Genomic DNA, 27005 nt, shown 5'->3' with positions numbered 1-27005 from the left:
CTTGGTTACTATGAGGGATAGGTTGTTATTCTGGCACCACCCGGCCAGGTCTCTGACCTCCTCCCTATAGACTGTCTCGTCGTTGTCGGTGATAAGGCATACCACTGTTGTTTCATCAGCAAACTTAATGATGGTGTTGGAGTCATGCCTGGCCATGCAGTCGTGGGTGAATAGGGAGTACAGGAGGGGACTGAGCACGCACCCTTGGGGGGCTCCAGTGTTCAGGATCAGCGTGGCAGAAGTGTTGCTACCTACTCTCACCACCTGTTCACTCCTTCTTCTTTGGTTTGGAAAGACAGAGCAGTGAAGCCAAGGGTATGCATTATCTACGGCTGTCTGATGGGCGGGTGACCTCTGTGGTGGGGGAGATGCGGGAGCGGACTGTGGAGTTTTATACTGAATTGTATAGGGCAGAAATGTGTGATCCTATGTGTGCTCAGGTCTTGTTCGCAGGACTCCCTAAGCTCTCTCGGGCACAGAGGGATGAAATGGACATTCCTCTGTTGTCACATGAACTGGCAGAGGCAGTAACCCAGATGTCCCCCGGTCGTGCACCCGGGGTCGATGGACTTCCAGTGGAATTTTACAAAAAATTCTGGGGAACAATTGGACAGGATTTCTTTTGCGTGTTGCGAGAATGCGTCGGGGTAGGAGAGTTGCCGATGAGCTGCCGTCGGCCGGCTCTGACTCTCCTGCCCAAAAAAGGGGACTTGTGTGAACTTAAGAACTGGAGGCCTGTGGCATTACTCTGTGCGGACTATACGATTTTTGCCAAGGTCCTCTCTAACAGACTGAAGTCCCATCTGGACTCTATAATACACAAGGACCAGACATATTGTGTACCGGGACGCTCAATCACGGACAACTTGTTCTTGATTAGGGACATGTTGGACTTGTCGACTGGTCTCTTTAGATCAAGAGAAGGCTTTTGATAGAGTGGATCATGAGTATCTGTTTAATGTGATGTCTGTGTTTGGGTTTGGGAAGAGTTTTGTGACCTGTGTGAAGCTGTTGTATGCTGGGGCGTCATGTATGGTTAAGGTAGGAGGGGGGCTCAGTAGGCCAGTCTGGGTGAGACGGGGCATTAGACAAGGATGCCCTCTATCTGGGCAGCTGTACACACTAGCCATTGAGCCTTTTTTAGGACTGCTATGCAGGAGACTGCGGGGAGTGTGCTGGACAGGCATGGATGTGGTGACAGGAATAGCAGTCTCAGCATATGCAGATGATGTTTCTGTGATGGTCAGGGATGGGCAAGATATGCAGGAACTAGAGACCAGTCTGAAGGTGTACGAGGGAGCTTCATCAGCTAAGGTAAACTGGGGAAAGAGCAAAGCTCTGTTATGTGGGGCATGGGGGGATAGGGTGCCTCCTCTGCTTCCAGGGGGTTTGCAGTGGGGTTGTGAAGGGCTTAAAGTGTTGGGGGTGTACCTGGGCTCGGAGAGGTGGGTCAGCAAGAACTGGGAGGGGCTGACACAGGCAGTGGTGTCAAGACTGGCCAGGTGGAGGTGGCTCCTGTCCCAAGTGTCATATAGAGGGAGGGTGCTGATAATCAACAACCTGGTGGCATCTTCCTTGTGGCATAAACTGGCTGTCCTCAACCCCCCCGCCGGTCTGCTTGCAGACCTGCAACGCAAGCTGGTGGATTTTTTTTGGTCGATACATCACTGGCTGAAGGCAGCAGTTTTGTACATGACCGTCCACGAAGGAGGACAGGGCCTGGTGGAACTGGAGAGCAGGATGGCTGCTTTCCGACTAAAGGCGGTGCAGAGACTGCTGTACCACACTGATGTTGGCTGGAGGGAACCAGCATGCGCGCTGTAGAGGAGAGCTGGCGGATTAGGGTTGGACCGGCAGCTGTTCCTCATGAAGCTGGAGAGGCTGAGTACAGCAGGTCTCTCAGAGTTTTACTCTGCGGTGCTGAGGGCCTGGCAGCTGCTAAGGCTCACACGAGAAGGGGGTGTGGAGCCTGGGCAGTGGGTGTGGGAGGAGCCCATCTTCCACAACCCAGCCATCCCTTTGAGATCGGTTCAGTCGGCCACCCTGCAGAGGCAACTGATGGCAGGGGGTTTACAAAGGCTGGGTGACCTGAGACTGCTGGGAGAGGAGGGGTGCAAAACCCCGGAGGTCTTGGCGCAACAAACAGGAATAACGTCTCTTAGGCTGCTGGAGAGATTCCTGGAGGAGGTCCAGGAGGCACTGTCTGAGCCGGTAAGGGGGGTGTTTGAGAGGCCAAAGGGAGAGGGGCCACCAATGTTCCCGCCACTGCAGGTGACGGCAGAGACTGGAGACTGGCAAGGGGGTCTGGAGGACTTGTTAGATTTTAACACTCCGAGCCTGGGGGTGTTTGAGGGGGTGGGAGGTAAAGCCCTCTACAACCTCTGCGTTAAGGTTAGGAGCATTAGAAGCCTAACAGGAGTGAAGGCACATCAGTGGCAGGGGGTATGTGGGGCGGAGAGTATGGTGGGTTTTAGATGGAGGGCGCTCTACAAACCCCCAGTACCAAAGAGGTCAGGGGACCTCCAGTGGAGGGTTCTTCATGGAGCCCTGGCCACTAACAGCTGGTTAGCACGGGTTGATCCGGGAATTGGGCAGGGGTGTCTTTTCTGTCAAATGAAAGAAACTGTAATTCATGTGTTTTCTGTGTGCACCAGGTTAATGCCATTAATGTCTCTGTTGGAATGTCTATGTGACAGGTTGGGGGTGGTTTTTGCTGTTGGGATGTTTATAATGGGATACAGGTATTCGAGTAAGGAGAAAGAAAAATGTGTTTTGTTGAATTTTCTGTTTGCTCAGGCAAAGTTTGCTATTTGGCTAACAAGGAGGAACAGGGTCAAAGGTGGGGGGATAACAGACCCTTTACTACTGTTTCATGGGATGGTCTCTGCGCGCCTTAGGGTTGAGTTTGAGTTCTATAAAATGATCAAATGTGTGGAGATGTTTGAGGAGATATGGTGTGTTGGGGGGGCTGTCTGTATTGCTGGGGAAGATGTTTTGGATATACGGTTGTAAGTCGCTCTGGATAAGAGCGTCTGCTAAATGACTTAAATGTAAATGTAAATGTTGTAGGAGAGGGTTTTTGTGTATGGTGATTTGTATCATGTGGTAGATGGAAAGGTGAGCATGGTACATGTATGCAGTACAGGGTATATTTTTATTTTTTTATTTTAGGAGTGGGGGGGGGTGAGTTTTAAATGAATTGAGAATGTTTCAATAAAGAAAGACCAAAAGTCAAGTCTCTCTCTCTCTCTCTCTCTCTCTCTCTCTCTCTCTCTCTCTCTCTCTCTCTCTCTCTCTCTCTCTCTCTCTCTCTCTCTCTCTCTCCCTCTCTTTCTCTCTCTCTGTGCGCTGCAGGACTGGCCTGTTCACTCCAGACATGGCATTTGAAGCCATTGTTAAGAAGCAGATAGTGAAGATCAAGGAGCCGTGTATCAAGTGTGTGGACATGGTCATTCAGGAGCTGATCAACACCGTGCGCCAGTGTACTAACAAGGTAACCTTTTAGTTTAGTCAATCCTCATTATGATGTACGCTGTCATTCCTTTCAAAAACATATTTTAAATTGTATTATATCCTAGGATGCACTGTAACAGGTTGCGTGGTATGGGTATCTGTGTATGTGTGTGTGTTTTCAGCTGGATTGCTTCCCCAGACTGCGTGAGGAAACCGAGAGAATTGTGACCTCACACATCAGAGACAGAGAGAGTAGGGCCAAGGACCAGGTAACACATGCGTCTCTCTCTCTTTCTCACACACACACACACACACACACACACACACACACACACACACACACACACACACACACACACACACACACACACACACACACACACACACACACACACACACACACACACACACACACACACACACACACACACACACACACACACACACACACACACACACACACACACAGTACAAATGCACATGATTATAGTATAATTATTGACCCAGGGGCTGGTAATACTACACTGTAATTGCCTGCATGTATTGTTGACCATATCTTTCTGTCTCCAATTTCAGGTGTTGCTGCTGATCGATGTCCAGCTCTCATACATCAACACTAACCATGAGGACTTCATAGGCTTTGCTAAGTAAATGACTGACTAGGCCTGCCTTTAATGGCCTGCTGTTTTCATTACATAGTGGAGATGGGGGTAGGGGTGTGAGCATTCAAAACGGATACTGAATACCTGTAGACAATACTTTAACAGACCTCTCCCTCTCTTGTCTGGTTCCCTTTCTCCTGTGCTAACCTCCTATCTCTCTCTCTGTCTCTCTATCTTTCTCTCTCTATTTCTTTGCTGTCTCTCTCTGTCGCTCTGCTGTCTCTTTCTGTCTCACTGCTGTGTCTTTCTGTCTCTCTGCTGTCTCTCTGCTGTGTCTTTTTGTCTCTCTGCTGTGTCTTTCTGTCTCTCTGCTGTCTTTCTGCTGTGTCTTTCTGTCTCTCTGCTGTCTCTCTGCTGTGTCTTTCTGTCTCTATGCTGTCTCTCTGCTGTGTCTTTCTGTCTCTATGCTGTCTCTCTGCTGAGTCTTTCTGTCTCTCTGCTGTCTCTCTCCTGTGTCTTTCTGTCTCTCTGCTGTGTCTTTCTGTCTCTCTGCTGTGTCTTTCTGTCTCTCTGCTGTCTCTCTGCTGTGTCTTTCTGTCTCTCTGCTGTCTCTCTGCTGTGTCTTTCTGTCTCTCTGCTGTCTCTCTGCTGTGTCTTTCTGTCTCTCTGCTGTGTCTTTCTGTCTCTCTGCTGTGTCTTTCTGTCTCTCTGCTGTCTCTCTGCTGTGTCTTTCTGTCTCTCTGCTGTCTCTCTGCTGCATCTCTGCTGTGTCTTTCTGTCGTCTCTCTGCTGCATCTCTCTGTCTTCTGCTATTTCTCACTCTCTCTTTGCTGTTTCTCTGTTGTATCTCTCTGTCTCTCTTTGTTTCTCTGCTGTCTTTCTGCTGTCTCTCTCTCTCGCTGTCTCTCCTCCATAGTGCACAGCAGAGCAGCAAGCAGAGCAGCAAGCAGAGTAATGCTGCAAGCCAGGTCAGCCAGGTGAGGCATAGAGGAGGATCTGAACTACACACACACACACACACACACACACACACACACACACACACACACACACACACACACACACACACACACACACACACACACACACACACACACACACACACACACACACACACACACACACACACACACACAGACCATAGAGGAGGAAACAGACCATAGAGGAGGAAGCAGGACCATAGAGGAGGAAACAGGCCTATAGAGGAGGAAACAGACTATAGAGGAGGAAACAGGACCATAGAGGAGGAAACAGACCATAGAGGAGGAAACAGACCATAGAGGAGGAAACAGACCATAGAGGAGGAAACAGACCATAGAGGAGGAAACAGACCATAGAGGAGGAAACAGACCATAGAGGATGAAACAGACCATAGAGGAGGAAACAGACCATGGAGGAGGAAACAGGCATATAGAGGAGGAAACACACTATAGAGGAGGAAACAGGACCATAGAGGAGGAAACAGACCATAGAGGAGGAAACAGGACCATAGAGGAGGAAACAGACCATAGAGGAGGAAACAGGCCTATAGAGGAGGAAACAGGACCATAGAGGAGGAAACAGACCATAGAGGAGGAAACAGACCATAGAGGAGGAAACAGGCCTATAGAGGAGGAAACAGACCATAGAGGAGGAAACAGGCCTATAGAGGAGGAAACAGACCATAGAGGATGAAACAGACCATAGAGGAGGAAACAGACCATGGAGGAGGAAACAGGCATATAGAGGAGGAAACACACTATAGAGGAGGAAACAGGACCATAGAGGAGGAAACAGACCATAGAGGAGGAAACAGGACGATAGAGGAGGAAACAGACCATAGAGGAGGAAACAGGCCTATAGAGGAGGAAACAGGACCATAGAGGAGGAAACAGGCCTATAGAGGAGGAAACAGGCCATGGAGGAGGAAACAGACCATAGAGGAGGAAACAGGCCTATAGAGGAGGAAACAAGCCATAGAGGAGGAAACAGGCCTATAGAGGAGGAAACAGGGCCATAGAGGAGGAAACAGGCCATAGAGGAGGAAACAGGACCATAGAGGAGGAAACAGACCATTGAGGAGGAAACAGGCCTATAGAGGAGGAAACAGGACCATAGAGGAGGAAACAGACCATAGAGGAGGAAACAGGACCATAGAGGAGGAAACAGACCATAGAGGAGGAAACAGGCCATAGAGGAGGAAACAGGACCATAGAGGAGGAAACAGACCATAGAGGAGGAAACAAGCCATAGAGGAGGAAACAGACCATAGAGGAGGAAACAGGACCATAGAGGAGGAAACAGACCATAGAGGAGGAAACAGGCCTATAGAGGAGGAAACAGGGCCATAGAGGAGGAAACAGGCCATAGAGGAGGAAACAGGACCATAGAGGAGGAAACAGACCATTGAGGAGGAAACAGGCCTATAGAGGAGGAAACAGGACCATAGAGGAGGAAACAGACCATAGAGGAGGAAACAGGACCATAGAGGAGGAAACAGACCATAGAGGAGGAAACAGACCATAGAGGAGGAAACAGACCATAGAGGAGGAAACAGACCATAGAGGAGGAAACAGACCATAGAGGAGGAAACAGGACCATAGAGGAGGAAACAGACCATAGAGGAGGAAACAGACCATAGAGGAGGAAACAGGACCATAGAGGAGTAAACAGGCCTATAGAGGAGGAAACAGACCATAGAGGAGGAAACAGGACCATAGAGGAGGAAACAGACCATAGAGGAGGAAACAGACCATAGAGGAGGAAACAGGACCATAGAGGAGGAAACAGGCCTATAGAGGAGGAAACATGACACAGACTCTTATTTGTTTATTTATCTATCATTCATTTGTACACACATGGTATGTATACTCCAGTACGGTATACATCCATTACCTGTGTCGCATGTTTTTGCATTTCATGTTGATTTTGGGGACCTTTCAATAGCCTTTGTGTGTCTTTTTCACTTATTGTTATGTCAGTGTGTACAAACCAAATGGATGTTTTTACGCTCTGTTTCCCATCATCAATGTGTTTGAACCACTTCTATATCATCAAGGTGCCCCCATGCATTTCATCCCAAGCCCTTAGTGAGAATCTGAGCTGCCCTGTTTTGGGTGTGTGGTCTGGTTGGTGAGTATTACTCATTGGGGTTAGGGTTGGGCTATGCCTGCTGCCTGCTTTAGCGGCAGCTAATGTGGATCCTAATAAAATAAAATAAAACATTTAAAAATACTTACTCTACTGCTCATTGAGTGTGGCTCCCTCTTGTGGCCACTTTGAGTGTGCTGCTGTTTATAGCTTTTTCCACTTCTCAAGGTATGCTAACTTGAACCCACTCAACTGCTATGGCAAATACACATGTCAAGTACTTTTAATTACTTGATCTGTGTTGATTTAGTTTGCCTGCTGTACAATGGAACCAATGGAATAGTCCCAAAAGTACAAACTCCAAGCTAAATCAACCACAACTCAAGTATTAGAATGTATTTGCCTTGATGTATTTGAGCCAGGTGTGGCAGGTTCCAGTCGTGAGGTTGTATCCAGACGTGGTACCCACATAATGTGGTGCCCCAGGTGTTTTAACGGCCCACTTCCTTCCTGTTTCAGGCCTCCTCTCCTCCCGCCTCAGGCCTGATTGTAAGAGCAACAGTTTACATTACGACACTCCCTCATCCCTTTGACCACAGGGGGTTACCTTTCACAATCAGCCTCCCAATACAAATGGTGTTGTAAAAATCTTTGATTCGTGCAAACAACTGAACAAAATCAAGACTTTATAAATGAACTGTTTGGGTAACCCCCTTTGTGGTTCTATGCCGTCTGAGACACCTAACTTAATATTCACTCAATCCTTGGGCTTGTTGTGCCTGCTGGTTAACACACCTAACACAATGGACACTGATGTAGCACTAATGCTATAATGCTAATATTGTGTGTTTTGGGGATGCAATGAAGCACTAATAACCCAACAGCCACTTCTTAACACTGTGATACAGACCTGTGTTTGTGACTGTCACCCTAGTGCCTTGTTGTGCCAGGAGACTGTCACCGAACGGAACTCAGTCACATGTTGTGGTCTGGTTGAGTCACAAAGATACACACTGACACAATCGATTAACTTTTGAGTTCTCACACAACACACTTTCTCATTGCATTTTATTATTCATACATCATATCTGTGCAAAAATTGGTTTGGTTATGTATACATATAGTAGCTTAGCAAGCCAGGTTTGGTTACATATAGTAGCTTAGCAAGCCAGGTTTGGTTACATATAGTAGCTTAGCAAGCCAGGTTTGGTTACATATAGTAGCTTAGCAAGCCAGGTTTGGTTACATATAGTAGCTTAGCAAGCCAGGTTTGGTTACATATAGTAGCTTAGCAAGCCAGGTTTGGTTACATATAGTAGCTTAGCAAGCCAGGTTTGGTTACATATAGTAACTTAGCAAGCCAGGTTTGGTTACGTATAGTAGCTTAGCAAGCCAGGTTTGGTTACATATAGTAGCTTAGCAAGCCAGGTTTGGTTACGTATAGTAGCTTAGCAAGCCAGGTTTGGTTACATATAGTAGCTTAGCAAGCCAGGTTTGGTTACATATAGTAGCTTAGCAAGCCAGGTTTGGTTACATATAGTAGCTTAGCAAGCCAGGTTTGGTTACATATAGTAGCTTAGCAAGCCAGGTTTGGTTACATATAGTAGCTTAGCAAGCCAGGTTTGGTTACATATAGTAGCTTAGCAAGCCAGGTTTGGTTACATATAGTAGCTTAGCAAGCCAGGTTTGGTTACATATAGTAGCTTAGCAAGCCAGGTTTGGTTACATATAGTAGCTTAGCAAGCCAGGTTTGGTTACATATAGTAGCTTAGCAAGCCAGGTTTGGTTACATATAGTAGCTTAGCAAGCCAGGTTTGGTTACGTATAGTAGCTTAGCAAGCCAGGTTTGGTTACGTATAGTAGCCTAGCAAGCCAGGTTTGGTTACGTATAGTAGCCTAGCAAGCCAGGTTTGGTTACATATAGTAGCTTAGCAAGCCAGGTTTGGTTACGTATAGTAGCCTAGCAAGCCAGGTTTGGTTACGTATAGTAGCTTAGCAAGCCAGGTTTGGTTACGTATAGTAGCCTAGCAAGCCAGGTTTGGTTACGTATAGTAGCCTAGCAAGCCAGGTTTGGTTACGTATAGTAGCTTAGCAAGCCAGGTTTGGTTATGTATAGTAGCCTAGCAAGCCAGGTTTGGTTACATATAGTAGCCTAGCAAGCCAGGTTTGGTTACATATAGTAGCCTAACAAGCCAGGTTTGGTTACATATAGTAGCCTAACAAGCCAGGTTTGGTTACATATAGTAGCCTAGCAAGCCAGGTTTGGTTACATATAGTAGCCTAGCAAGCCAGGTTTGGTTACACATAGTAGCCTAGCAAGCCAGGTTTGGTTACATATAGTAGCCTAGCAAGCCAGGTTTGGTTATGTATAGTAACCTAGCAAACCAGATTTGGTTATGTATAGTAGCCTAGCAAGCCAGGTTTGGTTATGTATAGTAGCCTAGCAAGCCAGGTTTGGTTATGTATAGTAGCCTAGCAAGCCAGGTTTGGTTATGTATAGTAGCCTAGCAAGCCAGGTTTGGTTATGTATAGTAGCCTAGCAAGCCAGGTTTGGTTATGCATATTAGCCTAGCAAGCCAGGTTTGGTTATGTATAGTAGCCTAGCAAGCCAGGTTTGGTTACACATAGTAGCCTAGCAAGCCAGGTTTGGTTATGTATAGTAGCCTCGCAAGCCAGGTTTGGTTATGTATAGTAGCCTCACAAGCCAGGTTTGGTTATGCATATTAGCCTAGCAAGCCAGGTTTGGTTATGTATAGTAGCCTAGCAAGCCAGGTTTGGTTATGTATAGTAGCCTAGCAAGCCAGGTTTGGTTATGTATAGTAGCCTAGCAAGCCAGGTTTGGTTATGTATAGTAGCCTAGCAAGCCAGGTTTGGTTACACATAGTAGCCTAGCAAGCCAGGTTTGGTTATGTATAGTAGCCTAGCAAGCCAGGTTTGGTTATGTATAGTAGCCTAGCAAGCCAGGTTTGGTTATGTATAGTAGCCTAGCAAGCCAGGTTTGGTTATGTATAGTAGCCTAGCAAGCCAGGTTTGGTTATGCATATTAGCCTAGCAAGCCAGGTTTGGTTATGTATAGTAGCCTAGCAAGCCAGGTTTGGTTACACATAGTAGCCTAGCAAGCCAGGTTTGGTTATGTATAGTAGCCTAGCAAGCCAGGTTTGGTTATGTATAGTAGCCTAGCAAGCCAGGTTTGGTTATGCATATTAGCCTAGCAAGCCAGGTTTGGTTATGTATAGTAGCCTAGCAAGCCAGTGTTGGTTATGTATAGTAGCCTAGCAAGCCAGGTTTGGTTACATATAGTAGCCTAGCAAGCCAGGTTTGGTTATGTATAGTAGCCTAGCAAGCCAGGTTTGGTTATGCATATTAGCCTAGCAAGCCAGTTTTGGTTATGTATAGTAGCCTAGCAAGCCAGGTTTGGTTATGTATAGTAGCCTAGCAAGCCAGGTTTGGTTATGCATATTAGCCTAGCAAGCCAGGTTTGGTTATGTATAGTAGCCTAGCAAGCCAGGTTTGGTTATGCATATTAGCCTAGCAAGCCAGGTTTGGTTACACATAGTAGCCTAGCAAGCCAGGTTTGACAGAATGTGTAATCAGTGGAGGATGGGTACAGTAGGTTTAGCTTCTGTGTTGACCTGACAACTGTTCAGTGCCTTTAAACCTGTCAGAATTTTCTTCCTGACAATCACAACACCCACCACCACTATGGCCCCATCTCTTAATCCCTGTTCTCTAATCTCTGACCTCTGCCCCCTACCCTCTCTACAGGTCATCCGTAAGGGCTGGCTAACCATCAACAACATCAGCATCATTAAAGGTGGGGCCAAGGAGTACTGGTTTGTCCTGACCGCTGAGAGCCTGTCCTGGTTTAAGGATGATGAGGTGAGTTAGTCAACCCTCTTCAGGGTGGGTTAGTACGGTAGTCAATCACAGTAAGTTTGATGCAATTTATGGCTAGATTTCTGGTGTTGGTGGATTGGAACATCATTTCTGGTTAATGTCTGGCAGAAGGGAGGACAGGGTAAACAAATGGTAGAATATTCCAATGTCATAAGAGTCTCTTTTGTTTGATATATCTGTAGAGGACATTTTATAAATCATACCTTCTGACTACTCACTGAATCACAACTCAACGGTGGTTCCCCATTGGCTCTTCAGTGGGGTTTCCCCTCCCCTTGAGATGCAGGGTGCTCCTTGATTGACTGAATGTTGCGTTCATCACAGCTTGGTGGGCTGGTGTCTGTCTGCCTGTCTGTGCCTGCTGTACAGGTTCTAGGAAGTTCTGCACAGCAAGTGTAGACAGGCAGACACACAGCAACTCCCGGAGTCAGCCAATCCATGCACTGGTCAGCAGATGACATCCATAGGTCATAGAAAGAGAGAGCGGGAAGAGGATATAAAATACTTTTGAGTCCTGTCCAGTGAATATGGCTGTGTATTGACCACATTCTGAACATAGAGAGGATTAAACTATGTGGACTGTTTGTGACCCTATCAGCTGTCTCGCCCACTTTGTCTGTCTTTGAGTTTCCCCATCTTTTCTTTCTGTCTCTCTTTCTCTCTCTCCACCTCTCCTCTCTCACTCCGTTGGGAGTTAAAGCATTTGGTTTTCTTTTGCACAATTGGAACAATCCCAAATCAAACCACTGGTCACACATACTCACACACATTATACAAACACACACATTTACACAAAAACGGTAATGTGTTGGCTTTATAAGGCATTATTTGATTATTAATAGGTATAGACATTAACTGGGTGGATCGTAGACATTCTCAAGTTGCATTGACTCTCAAGCAGTTCTGATATTCAACCAAGCATTTCTTTACCTTCCTTGTGCGTTTTACTGTATATTTATTCTACACCCCCCCCCCCCCCCACACACACACACACACACACACACACACACACGCACACACACGCACACTCACACACACACACACACACACTTGATTAGACACACACACACACTCTCTAGCTCTGCCCCCCCCCCCGCCTCTTTCTTGGTGCAGTTGGCAGTTTCTCTGGAACAGCACACATTCTTGGCAAGTTTTTAGTCCAAACATCAGCCTCCAATGATTCAGTGCGGAGAAATCCCCTATTAAATGACAATATTCCTCCCTCTCTGTTTCTGAACCCAACACCCCTTCAATATCCAAACCATCTATCAGCAATACCAACCCACAGCCTCTGAAATACCACCCTAACAGTACAGTAAACCACCCCTTCATTATGCAAACCATCTATCAGCAATACCAACCCACAGCCTCTGAAATACCACCCTAACAGTACAGTAAAACACCCCTTCATTATGCAAACCATCTATCAGCAATACCAACCCACAGCCTCTGAAATACCACCCTAACAGTACAGTAAAACACCCCTTCATTATGCAAACCATCTATCAGCAATACCAACCCACAGCCTCTGAAATACCACCCTAACAGTACAGTAAAATACCCCTTCATTATGCAAACCATCTATCAGCAATACCAACCCACAGCCTCTGAAATACCACCCTAACAGTACAGTAAAACACCCCTTCATTATGCAAACCATCTATCAGCAATACCAACCCACAGCCTCTGAAATACCACCCTAACAGTACAGTAAAACACCCCTTCATTATGCAAACCATCTATCAGCAATACCAACCCACAGCCTCTGAAATACCACCCTAACAGTACAGTAAAAGCATTCCCAACACCATTGCTGATATATAGATTTAGATGCACTATTGTAAAGTGACTGTTCCACTGGATGTCATAAGGTGAATGCACCAATTTGTAAGTCGCTCTGGATAAGAGCGTCTGCTAAATGACTTAAATGTAATGTAATGCATTGCTAATCCTAGCAAGCATACTACACCCACCACTAATTCCAATCTCTATACAGTATACAACCCCAACAATACCACTGATTCCTATACATCCTCTCAACACCGCCATCTACTAACCCTACCAAACTACCAAACCACCAGGCCACTCCCCTCGCTGGTTTATAATATCATCAGTGAAGTAATATTTCTCGCTGATTTCGCTTGCACACCCTGGGCAATATGAAGATCATCTTTCACACAATAGTTTGATCACAGAATGAAATGATTTACTATTATATTTCATCACTATGAGTTTGACTGTATATTTAGGCAACATAGTTACTGTAACCGCCCAACCCCAATGAAGTACTAGAAGTATGTGTTTGCATTTGAAGCGGTAGTTGGTGGATGGGTTGACCACTGTTCTGTGTCTGATTCTATGGAGCCGCTGCTGCTCCTCCCTTTACTGCACCGGAGCCAATCAGGGCTGAATTCTTTGTGCAAGGGAGCCTATACATTTCTATTACTGTTGTTCTGTACATTTAGCAGAAAAACTGTTTCAAAGACATTACAACACATTGGTCTAGACAACTTTGTTATAGCATAGGCATTTTCGTCAGGAAACTGATGTTATACATGTGTTGCATAAATAAAATAAGTGTTTAAAAAAAATGCAGTTTACAACAGCCACAAAGTACAAATAGGATGCCCTAGTGAGAACCGATAGTTAACACACACAGTAAAGGAGGAAGCAGAGACGAGCAGGCAGCTCTGGAAGATACTCCATGGTGGAGTGTGGCTAATCAAACCCACTCCTTGAAAGCCAATGTTTCCCCAAAGAGAAGAGAAGTGCTTCCCTGCCCAGTCTAACCAATGTGCAGACTACTGTACACCAGTATGACAATGAACAGGTAGTCTGAACACTGGGAGGACGGAGCCGGACAGACAGACTCAGAGTGTCAGGCCATTCTATAGGCAGTAGGGCTGCACGGTTGCTGCTCTTTGCCTTCCTCCCTCATCCTCCTCCATTTTGGCATCAAGAAGTAGGGAACCCCCAACCGATCCCCAAAATCACTGTTTTCTTTTCACCAGTCTGCGTCACCTCTTCTCCCCCTCTCTCGTTAGTTTTTTTGTTAATTGTGTTTCTGTGTGTCGCTCCCATCGCGTTCCGTTTGGGTCATGTCGGCCAGGCAGAGTATCCAGGCTTGACGTGGCACATTCACGCAGATGACCGACCGGGACAGACTGGCTAAGCACTCTGGGAGGGGATATTACAAGAAAGAGAGAGGGAAAGAGAAAGGGAGGGAAAGAGAGTGAGAGAGATGGAGGAAGAGGGAGGGACCCGTGTGGCCATATATGGGTTGGAGTGACCCCTTGGGGAATACAAACTAGAGATGTCTGCAAAGTGTATTTTTCATTTCTCATTTTCTACTCCCATTGTTTTGTCTAGTAATACCCTACCATGGCTCTGCAGGGGTCAGATCTTGACACCTCTGTTGTTCCAGTTTTCTAAATCCTTCGTTTTGTTTCTTCTTCAGGTCTCCCTCTCTTTCTTAACTTCACTCTGGAAGTTCTTCCCCTCCCTCCCTCCCTCCCTCCCTCCCTCCCTCCCTCCCTCCCTCCCTCCCTCCCTCCCTCCCTCCCTCCCTCCCTCCCTCCCTCCCTCCCTCCCTCCCTCCCTCCCCCTACTTCTCTCCCTCTCTCCTTACCTCCTTCCCTCCCTCCCTCCCTCCCTCCTTCCCTCCCTCCTCTCCTTCTCTCCTTCCCTCCTTCCCTCCTGCCCCCTTGCCTCCTTTCCCTCCCTCCCTCCCTCCCTCCCTCCCTCCCTCCCTCCCTCCCTCCCTCCCTCCCTCCCTCCCTCCCTCCCTCCCTCCCTCCCTCCCTCCCTCCCTCCCTCCCTACTTCTCTCCCTCTCTCCTTACCTCCTTCCCTCCTTCCCTCCTTCCCTCCTTCTCTCTGTCTCTTTGTACTGTTAAGCGGTAGCAGATGTTAAGTCAACAACAGGCTGTCATTTAATCTCTCCCCCCTCTCTCTCCCTTTCTCACTCTCTCTCTACCTCTCCCTCTCTCTCTATCCCTCTCTCAACCTCCTTACCCGACAAATCAGGCAGGAAGTGGGCCCCTCTGGAATGGAAAGAAAAAATATTGAAGAAATAAGAGGGGGAGGGTTAATAGAGAGAGAGAGAGAAAGCGAGAGAATGTGAGAGTGAAGAATTGAGATGGTGAGGATGGAGAGATGGATGATTGAGTGATGGAGAGATGGATGATTGAGTGATGGAGAGATGGATGGATTGAGTTATGGAGAATTTTACATTACGTTTTACTCTCCATCTTGACTTGTTGCACCCACCTTTAAAACTTTGTCATGCTCAGTGTTATCCAGACAAGCAGCCCTCTGTTTCTTCTGATGTCCATGTTCACATACACACCGCAGAGTCCCCTGAGTCCCCTGTGTTTCTCCACATCTGTGTTTCCATAGCCAGAAGGTTTCCTCCAGCCCAGCTCCACCTCCCGTAGCAAGAAGGTTTCTTCCAGCCCAGCTCCCCCTCCCGTAACAAGAAGGTTTCTTCCAGCCCAGCTCCCCCTCCCGTAGCAAGAAGGTTTCCTCCAGCCCCAGCTCCCTCTCCTGTAGCCAGAAGGTTTCCTCCAGCCCAGCTCCCCCTCCCGTAGCCAAAAGGTTTCCTCAAGCCCCAGCTCCCCCTCCCGTAGCCAGAAGGTTTCCTCCAGCACCAGCTCCCTCTCCCGTAGCCAAAATGTTTCCTCCAGCACCAGCTCCCTCTCCCGTAGCTAGAAGGTTTCCTCCAGCCCCAGCTCCCTCTCCCGTAGCCAGAAGGTTTTCCTCCAGCCCCAGCTCCCCCTCCCCTAGTCAGAAGGTTTCCTCCAGCCCCAGCTCCCACTCCCGTAGCCAGAAGGTTTCCTCCAGCACCAGCTCCCTCTCCCGTAGCCAGAAGGTTTCCTCCAGCCCAGCTCCCTCTCCCGTAGTCAGAAGGTTTCTTCCAGCCCCAGCTCCCTCTCCCGTAGCCAGAAGGTTTCCTCCAGCACCAGCTCCTTCTCCCGTAGCCAGAAAGTTTCCTCCAGCCCCAGCCCCAGCCCCCCCTCCCTCATCCCATAGCCAGAAGGTTTCCTCCAGCCCCAGCCCCAGGCCCCCCCTCCCTCATCCCATAGCCAGAAAGTTTCCTCCAGCCCCAGCCCCAGCCCCCCTCCCTCATCCCATAGCCAGAAGGTTTCCTCCAGCCCCAGGTCCCCCTCCCTTACAGATGTAACATGGAGAACGACTGTGTCTTGACCAAAACACTAATGACTTCCACATGTAGGCTTTCTCTTTCTCTCTCCCTTACCCTCCCTCTCCTGCCCCGCTCTACCTCTCACTCTCATTATTCTTCCCCTTTTCCACCTCCCCTCTATCTCCCCCTCTGTGCTCCCCCACCCTCTCTCCTCTCCCCTGTGCTCCCCCTAAATTCTCCCTCTCCTTACCCTTGTCTCCACATTCCCCTTCTCTCTCTTTTCCCTGGATCGTCACCCAATTAACCCAACCTCTTGATTAAAAATCGAACCAAAAAATATACATCATTTGACACACAGAGATCAGACAGTAATCAGAAAAGAAGTATGCATTTCCATGCTATGGTTCTTTGCATTTGCTTGTTTCTATTGTCAAACCTGATGGCCTCTTCCTTTCTGTTTGTGCTTCTCAGGAGAAGGAGAAGAAATACATGCTCCCTCTTGACAACCTGAAGGTGCGAGACGTGGAGAAAGGCTTTATGTCCAGCAAGCACGCCTTCGCCATCTTCAACACCGAGCAGAGGTCTGGAACCAGACACATCCTAATAGAGTTAACTTTTAATATTGTAGCGGTACACAAGGGTTCTTCGGCTGTGCCCTTAGGGGAACCTTTTTGGTTCCATGTAGAAGTCTGTCTGTTTTCCAGGTAGAACCCTCTGTGAAACCCATAAGGGTTCTACCTGGAACCAAAAATGGTTATTCAAAGAGTTCACCTATGCAGACAGCCGAAGAACCCTTTTAGGTTCTACTGTAGATAGCACCTTTTTTTCTAAGTGTACTTTTACTTTAAATATTCCTACTTTGGTACCACTACTTCTAATAACACAAACTGTACAGGAAGACAGAAACCAATGTGGCTGGTGGGCTTCTTCTCTTCCTCTGCTTTATTTAACTAGATGGGCCTGACACCCCCTGCCTTGACCCCTAAGGGGACCTGGAAGCAGTGTATCTAACTTCCTCCTCCCCTCCCCTGTGTTGTGGTCCGACAGGAACGTGTACAAGGACAACCGTTTCCTGGAGCTGGCCTGTGACACTCAGGATGAGGTGGACAGTTGGAGGGCTTCTCTCCTACGCGCTGGGGTCTACCCCGAAAGATCTTCCAATGTGAGTGACTGCTGCACGGGCCACCAGCGTTGGGGACAATTCCATTTCCATTCAGTCTATACACAAAGCCAGCCGAATTGGCTGAATCTAAATGGAATTGACCTCGACCCTGGTGCCCACCACTGTGACCACTTCCTGTGGCATCACCCCATATTAGTCACTGACTCACTGTAAATCCTGTCCACCACATCTTACGTATTACCCATGACTACCTATGCCAAGAGTGTGCAAAGCTGTCATCAAGGCAAAGATGGGCTACTTTGAAGTTTCTCAAATATAAAATACATTTAGATTTGTTTAACACTTTTTTGGTTACTACATGATTCCATGTGTGTTTTGATGTCTTTAATATTATTCTACAATGTAGAAAATAGTACAAATAAAGAAATACACTTAAATAAGTAGGTGTGTACAAACTTTTGACTGGTACTGTATGTTTTTACAATTTAAAAAAGTCATATCTCTCCTATCACTTCCCAAGTGACTCATCATATCACTTTAATCTCTCCATCCTCTCTGTCTTTCTCCCTGAAGATTGATGTAAGTGTGAAGATGATGTAACTAGTCACAATAGCTGTAGGCTACATTTTGTTGATATGCTATTCGTACTTGTAACTCATTTTTGTTAAAAGATTTTAGCCCTTTTTAAAAGCCTGTGCTATGGTTGTTTCTGATGTACAGAGCTTTGTTATTTCCGTTTGTAATGAAAAGCGCACTACAAATAAAGTTATTAATATTTGTCATTGATAAACACAATTTTTCTGCATCTAAAGATGCAAGACACTAGCTCTGTATTGCTAAATACAGGTGTGTTAAAAGTAAAAGCCCTTTTCCTCCAGGTGGAGAGTGAGGGCGGCGGCTCCTCGTCCTCGTCCCAGGACAACTTTACCATGGACCCTCAGCTGGAGCGAAAAGTGGAAACCATCCGCAACCTGGTCGACTCCTACATGGCCATCGTCAACAAGTGCATCCGCGACCTCATGCCCAAGACCATTATGCACCTCATGATCAGCAACGTAAGAGACTTCTGCTTCACGCTGGCGTAGTGCTATCAGAACTGGGTTCAAATGGTAGTTGAAATCTTTAAAATAACTTCAGCGTCAGCTTGAGCCTGACTGGTGTACAGAGAGTACCAGGTAATAACATGGCTATATACAGGGAGTACCAGGTAATAACATGGCTCTATACAGGGAGTACCAGGTAATAACATGGCTCTATACAGGGAGTACCAGGTAATAACATGGCTATATACTGAGAGTACCAGGTAATAACATGGCTCTATACAGGGAGTACCAGGTAATAACATGGCTCTATACAGGGAGTACCAGGTAATAACATGGCTATATACAGGGAGTACCAGGTAATAACATGGCTCTATACAGGGAGTACCAGGTAATAACATGGCTCTATACAGGGAGTACCAGGTAATAACATGGCTCTATACAGGGAGTACCAGGTAATAACATGGCTATATACTGAGAGTATCAGGTAATAACATGGCTCTATACAGGGAGTACCAGGTAATAACATGGCTCTATACAGGGAGTACCAGGTAATAACATGGCTCTATACAGGGAGTACCAGATAATAACATGGCTATATACTGAGAGTACCACGTAATAACATGGCTCTATACAGGGAGTACCAGGTAATAACATGGCTCTATACAGGGAGTACCAGGTAATAACATGGCTCTATACAGGGAGTACCAGGTAATAACATGGCTCTATACAGGGAGTACCAGGTAATAACATGGCTATATACAGGGAGTACCAGGTAATAACATGGCTCTATACAGGGAGTACCAGGTAATAACATGGCTATATACAGGGAGTATCAGGTAATAACATGGCTCTATACAGGGAGTACCAGGTAATAACATGGCTCTATACAGGGAGTACCAGGTAATAACATGGCTCTGTACAGGGAGTACCAGGTAATAACATGGCTCTATACAGGGAGTACCAGGTAATAACATGGCTCTATACAGGGATTACCAGGTAATAACATGGCTCTATACAGGGAGTACTAGGTAATAACATGGCTCTATACAGGGAGTACCAGGTAATAACATGGCTCTATACAGGGAGTACCAGGTAGTAACATGGCTATATACAGGGAGTACCAGGTAATAACATGGCTCTATACAGGGAGTACCAGGTAATAACATGGCTCTATACAGGGAGTACCAATACAGAGTTGATGTGTAGCGGTGCGAGGTAATATTTTTTATTATTTTATTTAACCTTTATTTCACTAGGCAAGTCAGTTAAAAACAAATTCTTATTTACAATGATGGCCTACCCCGGCCAAACCCGGATGCCGCTGGGCCAATTGTGCACCGCCCTACGGGACTCCCAATCACAGCCAGATGTGATGCAGCCTGATGGCTATATAGGCATGGCTATATACAGGGAGTAGCTGTAACGAGTCGATGTGTGTATGGGTATGATGTAATTGAGGTAGCTATGTACATATAGAAAAGGGGTAAAGTGAGTCAATAGTACAGGTAGCCATTTGATTAGCTATTTAGCAGTCTAGTTTAGCAGTCTAGTTTAGCAGTCTAGTTTAGCAGTCTAGTTTAGCAGTCTAGTTTAGCAGTCTAGTTTAGCAGTCTAATGGCTTGGAAGTAGAAACTGTTCAGGGTCCTATTGGTTCCAGACTTTCTGCATTGGTAAATCAAACAGGCTGGGTTACCGTAAAGCACTTGCTGACAATTATTGTTGTAATAAGGGCTTTATAAACATATTTGAATGAGTGATTGATTTATCCATCAATTCTCTCTCCTGCCACCAGGTGAAGGACTTCATCAACGCGGAGCTGCTGGCCCAGCTGTACTCAGCCGGGGATCAGGGTGCCCTGATGGATGAGTCCCAGGAGCAGGTCCAGAGGAGGGATGAGGTCCTCAGGACCCACCAGTCCCTGAAGGAGGCCCTGGCCATCATAGGAGACATCTCCACCACCACCATCTCGACCCCCATGCCGCCGCCCGTGAACGACTGGCGCGGTGGAGGCGGAAACAGGTAGGCATCCTGGTAGTCCATTGAGAAGGACTACCCTAGACCCTAGACCCTAGACCCTAGACCCTAGACCCTAGACATGTATCTACGTCTAGTGTAGTGGAGTCAACTCTTGTTCTAATAATGGTGAAGATGTTGGAATTGGCCAGCAGGAGACCCGGGTTTGCACTGATTTCCAAGAAGACTTTGTTATTATGATTGTTTAATTTTTTACTTGGATAGTGTTGCGAAATAAAAAAAGGAAATCAAAAATAGTTAAGTCTATTTTATCTGTTATGTCAAGAATATGTCGATACACGAGAGGTCACTGAGGGCCATATCTCCACCCCCCCAGGTCTCCTCCAACCAGCCCCACTGGTTCCAGGAGGATGTCATCAGGCCAGCGCCCTAGTCCCGGAGGGGGGCGAGGGGCTCCACCCCCTCCTAACCGCCCAGGACCCCTGGGGCCCTTCAACAACAGTGCTGATAGCCCCCAGGTCCCCAGCCGCCCCAACCGGGCCCCTCCCAGCATCCCCAGGTGAGGCCAGCCCAGGGCCTATGTGCTCCTTTATGGCTCAGTTGGTCAGAGCATGACCGTGTGTACTAAAAGCAAGGGTTTAATTCACACAGGGATCACAAACTAAAAATGTATGCACTCATTGTAAATTGCTTTGGCCTTTAGATGAAAGGGTCTGTATACATAGAGACGGACGGGTTGGTGGTAATGGCTGGAGCGTAATAAGTGGGACGGTATCAAATACATCAAAGACATGGTTTCTATGTGTTTGATGCCGTTTCATTTGCTCCGTTCCAGACATTATTATGAGCCGTCCTGCCTTTGCTAGCCTCCACTGATAGATACACTGAACACTATTTGGTACCCATTACTAGTGGTAACGATCAGTTTTTCCTGACCATATAACCTGACTCAGCTCCCTACATCATGTATAGATGTTCCACTGTCTAATTTAAAGGGGAATATTTTAAGGGTTGTTATACTGAACAAAAACGTAAACACAACATGTAAAGTGTTGGCCAGATGTTTCATGAGCTGACATAAAAGATCCCAGAAATGTTCCAAATGTACAAAAAGATTATGTCTGTTACATCCCTGTTAGTGAGCATTTCTCCTTTACCAAGATAATCCATCCACCTGACAGGTGTGGCATATCAATAAGCTGATTAAACAGCATGATCATTACACAGGTGCACCTTGTGCTGGGGACAATAAGAGGCCACTCTAAAATGTCCAGTTTTGTCACACAACGCAATGCCACAGATGTCTCAAGTTGAGGGAGTGTGTAATTGACATGCTGACTGCAGGAATGTCCACCAGAGCTGTTGCCAGAGAATGTAATGTTCATTTCTCTATCATAAGCCCCCTCCAACGTCATTTTAGAGATTTTAGCAGTACGTCCAACCAACCACGTGTAATCACGCCAGCCCAGGACCTCCACATCCGGTTTCTTCACCTGCGGGATATTCTGAGACCAGTCACCCAGACAGCTGATGAAACTGAGGAGTATTCCTGTCTGTAATAAAGCCCTTTTGTGGGGAACAACTCATTCTGATTGGCTGGGCCTGGCTCCCAAGTGGATGGGCCTATGCCCTCCCAGACCCATCAATGGCTGCACCTCTGCCCAGTCATGTGAAATCCATAGATTCGGGCCTAATGAATTTATTTAAATTGACTGATTTCCTCATATGAGCTGTAACTGTAGAGTAGGGGCCTGAGGGCACACACTTAATGTGTTGTGAAGTCTGTTGTGAATGTATTGTAAGGTTTTTAAAATTGTATAACTGCCTTAATGTTGCTGGACAAATACCAAATACATTTTTTTTTAATTGTTGCATGTTGCGTTTATATTCTTGTTCAGTATCTTTCAACTAAAACACACAAACACATTCCAGTAGTTTGTGGTTACTGAAGCAAGGAAGTCCACAAGCTGAAGTGTTTCTCAACACCACTTCCAAATTCAGGATGACACTTTTTCTCTGTTTCTTTCTCTGAAGTCGCTATTTCTCTTTTAACACCTGTCCTTTATGCTATTGCTAATTGCCTGTTTTTAACCCTTTTTCAACTAACTTAACTCTCTGCTTCTCTCCTACTCTCCTACTCTCTTCTCTCTCTCTCTCTGTCATACTTCGTCCTCTAAACACTACTGCCCTCCCACCCTCCCTTCCTCCCCCGCCCCCAGTCGGCGACCTCCTCCTTCTCCAACAAGAAATGTCCCCCCATCTTAAGCAGTCAAAGGAGCTTGTGATCTCTTAAGGGCCTAGCGCTCATCCCCTAGCGCTCATCCGTCCCCATACCAACCCCATTCCCCCTATCCTCCACTAGCCCCTCTTCTGTCTATCCTTTACATAGTGCAGACATTGAACCTTTTGCCCTCTGTCCCTGACCCCTGACCTCACGCCAGGTGACGATCGATGTCCATGTATCTATGTACAGTATGGTGCTTGTCTTGTGGTGTATTTTTCTGTATGTGTGCTTGTGCTCACCTGTGGTCCAGGTCTGTTTAGCAGATCCAGTTCCGACTGAGTTTCAGCCCTTAGAAAACCTCCATCTCCCTTACCTAGATACCATCTTGCTGTCCCTAGAACCCCATCCTCACCCTCCACCCACCTCCACCTAGACCCCACTTGCTGCTTCTCTACATATCTATGCTCAGCAGTGGCACTGCCCTACCCATTCCAAAATGCAGCATGGCACATAGGTTGCTTTTATTGCATGTGTGTGTGTGTGTGTGTGTGTGTGTGTGTGTGTGTGTGTGTGTGTGTGTGTGTGTGTGTGTGTGTGTGTGTGTGTGTGTGTGTGTGTGTGTGTGTGTGTGTGTGTGTGTGTGTGTGTGTGTGTGTGGGGGGGGGGGGACTAATTGGCCTATCTAGGCCAAGTTAGTTTTAGTATCATATATTACATATTGTACAACACCTTCTTTCTGTGGGTTATTGGCTAGGTGTTCGTTCTTCTCTTAGAGAGGAAAGAATATGTCTTAGTGGAGTGTGTGTGCGTGTGTGTGTGAATGTAAGTGTGTGCGTATATTTGTGCATATATATGTGTGTGAGAGTGTGCCAACACGTGTGCATGTATTGTCTGTCTGCACGTTGGTTTGATGTTTGAGTTGTAAGCTGTTAATAAATCAAGACCCTTGGGACTAATTTGATGTTGGATTACTGTGTGATTTGTTCCTGTGTTGTAGTAGCAGTCAATACACATAGAACAAGGCTGAGGACATTGTTCAAAGCAAAACATCCTCAATAAATGGTATGCCTGTATCTACTGTATCACTGGTCAAGTGGAGATCTTCCTCACACCTTTAAGCTCAAACTCACAGAGGCTGGCTGGCGAGATGGAAGGAAGTATTCCCAACCCACAGAGAGACAGAGAAATACACTGATATTACCGGTCACCACTATGGGAAGATACATATCTCTGTGTGATTGAGAACAGTGACATTCTCCATTTAGCCTTTGCCTCAGGTTGGATTCAAACCTCCCCTGTGTTCATGACTGATCACATGCCACTTCAGAACTGTGTAAAACATATCCTCCTCTCACTGTCCTCCTCCTCTCCCCGTCCTCTCCTTTTCTCCTCTCCCTCTTCCTCCCCAGTCCCGAGTCCAGTCAGCCACTGTGCCCGGAGCTTAAGGTGGATTTGTGTAAGGTGCTCTCTGTCAGTTTGTTATTGTGTATGTATGTGGTCCTCTTTTGAGACTGTGTTCTGCAGTACATACATACACACCAAGGTATTAATAATACAGAGGTGACTGTTGACTATAATGACCTTGTTACAATCTAGCGCTTGTTCTCTCAATGTCTCTAGTGTTCTCTCGCTCTACTTCTCTAAATAGATCAATTAGACCGCCATAGTGGCATGAGTTACAAGTCTGTATTGCCAGAGTTAATTATAGAAAGGAAATCATACAATATCAAGCAGAACATCAACAATGTGGTTCCTATAGTTATGAAAATATATTGTATGTAGGAGGATTTAGATTAATTGGGAATTGAATTGCAACAGTGGTTCTTTTCTTTCTGTGTGTCTGTATCTCTCTTCAATAAACTATTCCCCTCCCACTTTCCATTTGTCCAAAATGTTTCTCTTCAAAATATATTAATCTGATTAACCCATGCAGGCTAAACTATTAGCCCCTCCACTGGAAACAGTAGCTGAACATACAAGTTGTTGAAAGGACATTCACAGACTGCACTGCACATAATACTAAGACAGAAGGTTTGTTTAAATGAATCAAATATGAAACGCAACTAAAATCAACTGATTTTATTGTGGTGGATTTATTCGGCCATCGTCACCATGATCTATAATGATAATTATACAGACACGAACAGTACACTTATTTTCCCAGAAGATGGCGCTGGTTCGCCATAAGTAACTGCAGGCCGTCACTTATTATCAGGCAGATGAACACGTCCTCATCAGCATTGAGTTGCATTGCATCACTTTTGTTTTTCTTTTGACATGAAGTACTGTTCTACACAGAGTAGACTATGTTTAAAAAACGTAATATGTACAGAATAATTTTGTTATTGTCATAGCTGGGCTATTTTCTAAAAGACAACGACAAAATAAAGCAACTCGGAATACATATTTTTCTGTTGAAAGCTCCAACTTGTCCATGTGGGGTCAAACGACATTAGGAGGGCGAGCTCGGAACTGCTGAAAATTGATTTTAAAGAACTGATTCTAAGTATGAAAGATTCCAAAAAGCGGCCAATTATTTCAGGCCCGGTACCATCAATGGGCCACGGCTGTGAAAGATTCTGCAGGCTACTGACATTACACACCTGGCTAAAAGACTACTGTAGCTCTGCTGTCATAACTTTTATAGATAACTTTGACACTTTTTGGAAACAGAAGATGCTCTACAGGAATTATGGAGTCCATCAAATGATCTTGGCTCCTGGACTCTGTCCGCGCATTTCAAGGCTGCATTGAGACAATGACTTATCCATGACCCAAGCCCTGCTCAGATAATCCCCACCATTGTGTCGCTGAGCTGTTGTAGTGCTGCTGCAAATGTAAATTGGCCCAGGGGTATTAGCAGTCATAATGTAAGAAAATGTAATTTATGTCCCTCTAACTCCCCTCAATGCCTCTGTCAATCCTACAGCTATTGTATGCAGTAAAACAGTCCTGTAGCTTGGCATCTGCTTCGTCTGACCACTTTTTTATTGATCTAGTCACTGGTACTTCCTGCTTTAATTTTTGGTTGTAAGCAGGAATCAGGAGGATAGAATTATGTTAAGATTTGCCAAATGGAGGGCGAGGGAGAGCTTTGTATGCGTCCGTGTGTGGTGTAAAGGTGGTCCAGAGTTTTTTCCCCTTTGGTTGCACATTTAACATGCTGATAGACATTTGGTAAGACGGATTGAAGTTTCCCTGCATTAAAGTCGCCGGCTACTCTGGGTGAGCGTTTTCCTGTTTGCTTATTGTGGAATACAGCTCATTCAGTGCGGTCTTAGTGCCAGAATCAGTCTGTTGTGGTATGGAGACAGCCTTGAAAAATACAGATGAAAACTCTCTAGGTAGATAGTGTGGTGTACAGCTTATCATGAGATACTCTACATCAGGCGAGCAAAACCTCGAGACTTCCTTGGATATCGTGCATCAGCTGTTATTTACATAATTACATAGTCCACCTCCCATGTCTTACCAGACGCCGCTGTTCTGTCCTGCCGATACGGCGTATAACCAGCTAACTGTATGTTGATAATGTTGTCGTTCAGACATGAAGCATAATTACATTTTTGAATGTCCCGTTGGTAGTTTAATCTTCCACGTAGGTCATCGATTTCTCTTTTCGAAAGATTGCACGTTTGCTATTAGAATGGAAGGAAGTGGGGGATTATTTGATCGCCTACGAATTGTCCGAAGGCAGCCCGTCCTCTGGCCTCTTTTTCTCTACCTTCTCTTCAAATTACGGGGATCTAGGCCTGTTCCCTCTGAAACAGTATATCATTCAAGTCGGGCTCGTCGGACTCGTTAAAGGAAAAAAAGGATTCTGCCAGTCCGTTTTGAGAAATCACAGTCTTGATGTCCAGAAGATGTTTTCGGTCGTAAAAGTTGGTAGCAGCAACATTATGTACAAAATAAGTTACAAACAAAGCAAAGAAACAAACAAAAAACACAATTAGTTAGGAATACGTAAAACGTCAGCCTTGTTCTCCGGCACCATCTTGTCCACTAAATACCTCCCCTTAATCTGGCCCTTCCTTAGGTTCCTTCCCTAGGCGGTATTGTTTCTGTTATTCATGTCTAGACGCTACTCCTACGTTGGATCGTTCCATGTTATTTGTCATATTAAACTTACCACCTGCACCTGCTTCTCAACTCCAGTGTCTACGTTACACCCACTAAACGCAAACCAGATGGGAAGGCATATCGCTGCAGAATGCTGTGGTAACCATGCTGGTTAAGTATGCCTTGAATTCTAATTCAATCCCTGACACGTTCACCAGCAAAGCCCCCCTACACCATCACACCTCCTCCTCCATGCTTCACGGTGGGAACCACACATGCGGAGATAATCCGTTCACCTACTTTGCATCTCACAAAGACACGGCGGTTGGATCCAAAAATCTAAAAATTGGACTCATCAGACCGAAGGACAGATTTCCACCAGTCTAATGTCTAATGTCCATTGTTCGTGTTTCTTGGAC

At 46.1% G+C, this 27005-nt stretch overlaps 1 protein-coding gene across 3 annotated transcripts in view; it reads left to right on the top strand.

Annotated features, from left to right (window-relative positions):
* The window catches only part of LOC124009582 (dynamin-3-like), a 71818-nt gene extending 48662 nt beyond the window's left edge, over window positions 1-23156 (top strand). For 2 of the 3 annotated variants that reach the window (XM_046321498.1, XM_046321499.1), the window contains exons 11-22: window positions 3355-3493; window positions 3636-3722; window positions 4030-4100; window positions 4972-5032; window positions 10890-11003; window positions 16635-16744; window positions 17211-17325; window positions 17860-17865; window positions 18165-18341; window positions 20122-20348; window positions 20680-20862; window positions 22523-23156. In XM_046321498.1, coding sequence (XP_046177454.1) covers window positions 3355-3493; window positions 3636-3722; window positions 4030-4100; window positions 4972-5032; window positions 10890-11003; window positions 16635-16744; window positions 17211-17325; window positions 17860-17865; window positions 18165-18341; window positions 20122-20348; window positions 20680-20862; window positions 22523-22568 — 1336 coding nt within the window. In that variant the 3' untranslated portion in view covers window positions 22569-23156. The remainder of the gene's footprint in view (window positions 1-3354; window positions 3494-3635; window positions 3723-4029; window positions 4101-4971; window positions 5033-10889; window positions 11004-16634; window positions 16745-17210; window positions 17326-17859; window positions 17866-18164; window positions 18342-20121; window positions 20349-20679; window positions 20863-22522) is intronic. The other variant, XM_046321500.1, reaches the window with a different exon arrangement.
* The last annotated feature ends 3849 nt before the right edge of the window (window positions 23157-27005 follow it).

Source organism: Oncorhynchus gorbuscha, linkage group LG22 (genome assembly GCF_021184085.1).
Source record: "Oncorhynchus gorbuscha isolate QuinsamMale2020 ecotype Even-year linkage group LG22, OgorEven_v1.0, whole genome shotgun sequence".
In the NCBI taxonomy this organism is placed as follows: Eukaryota; Metazoa; Chordata; class Actinopteri; order Salmoniformes; family Salmonidae; genus Oncorhynchus; species Oncorhynchus gorbuscha.
The sequence above is the reverse complement of the archived record's forward strand: the minus strand, read 5'-3'. Positions and strand labels throughout refer to the sequence as shown.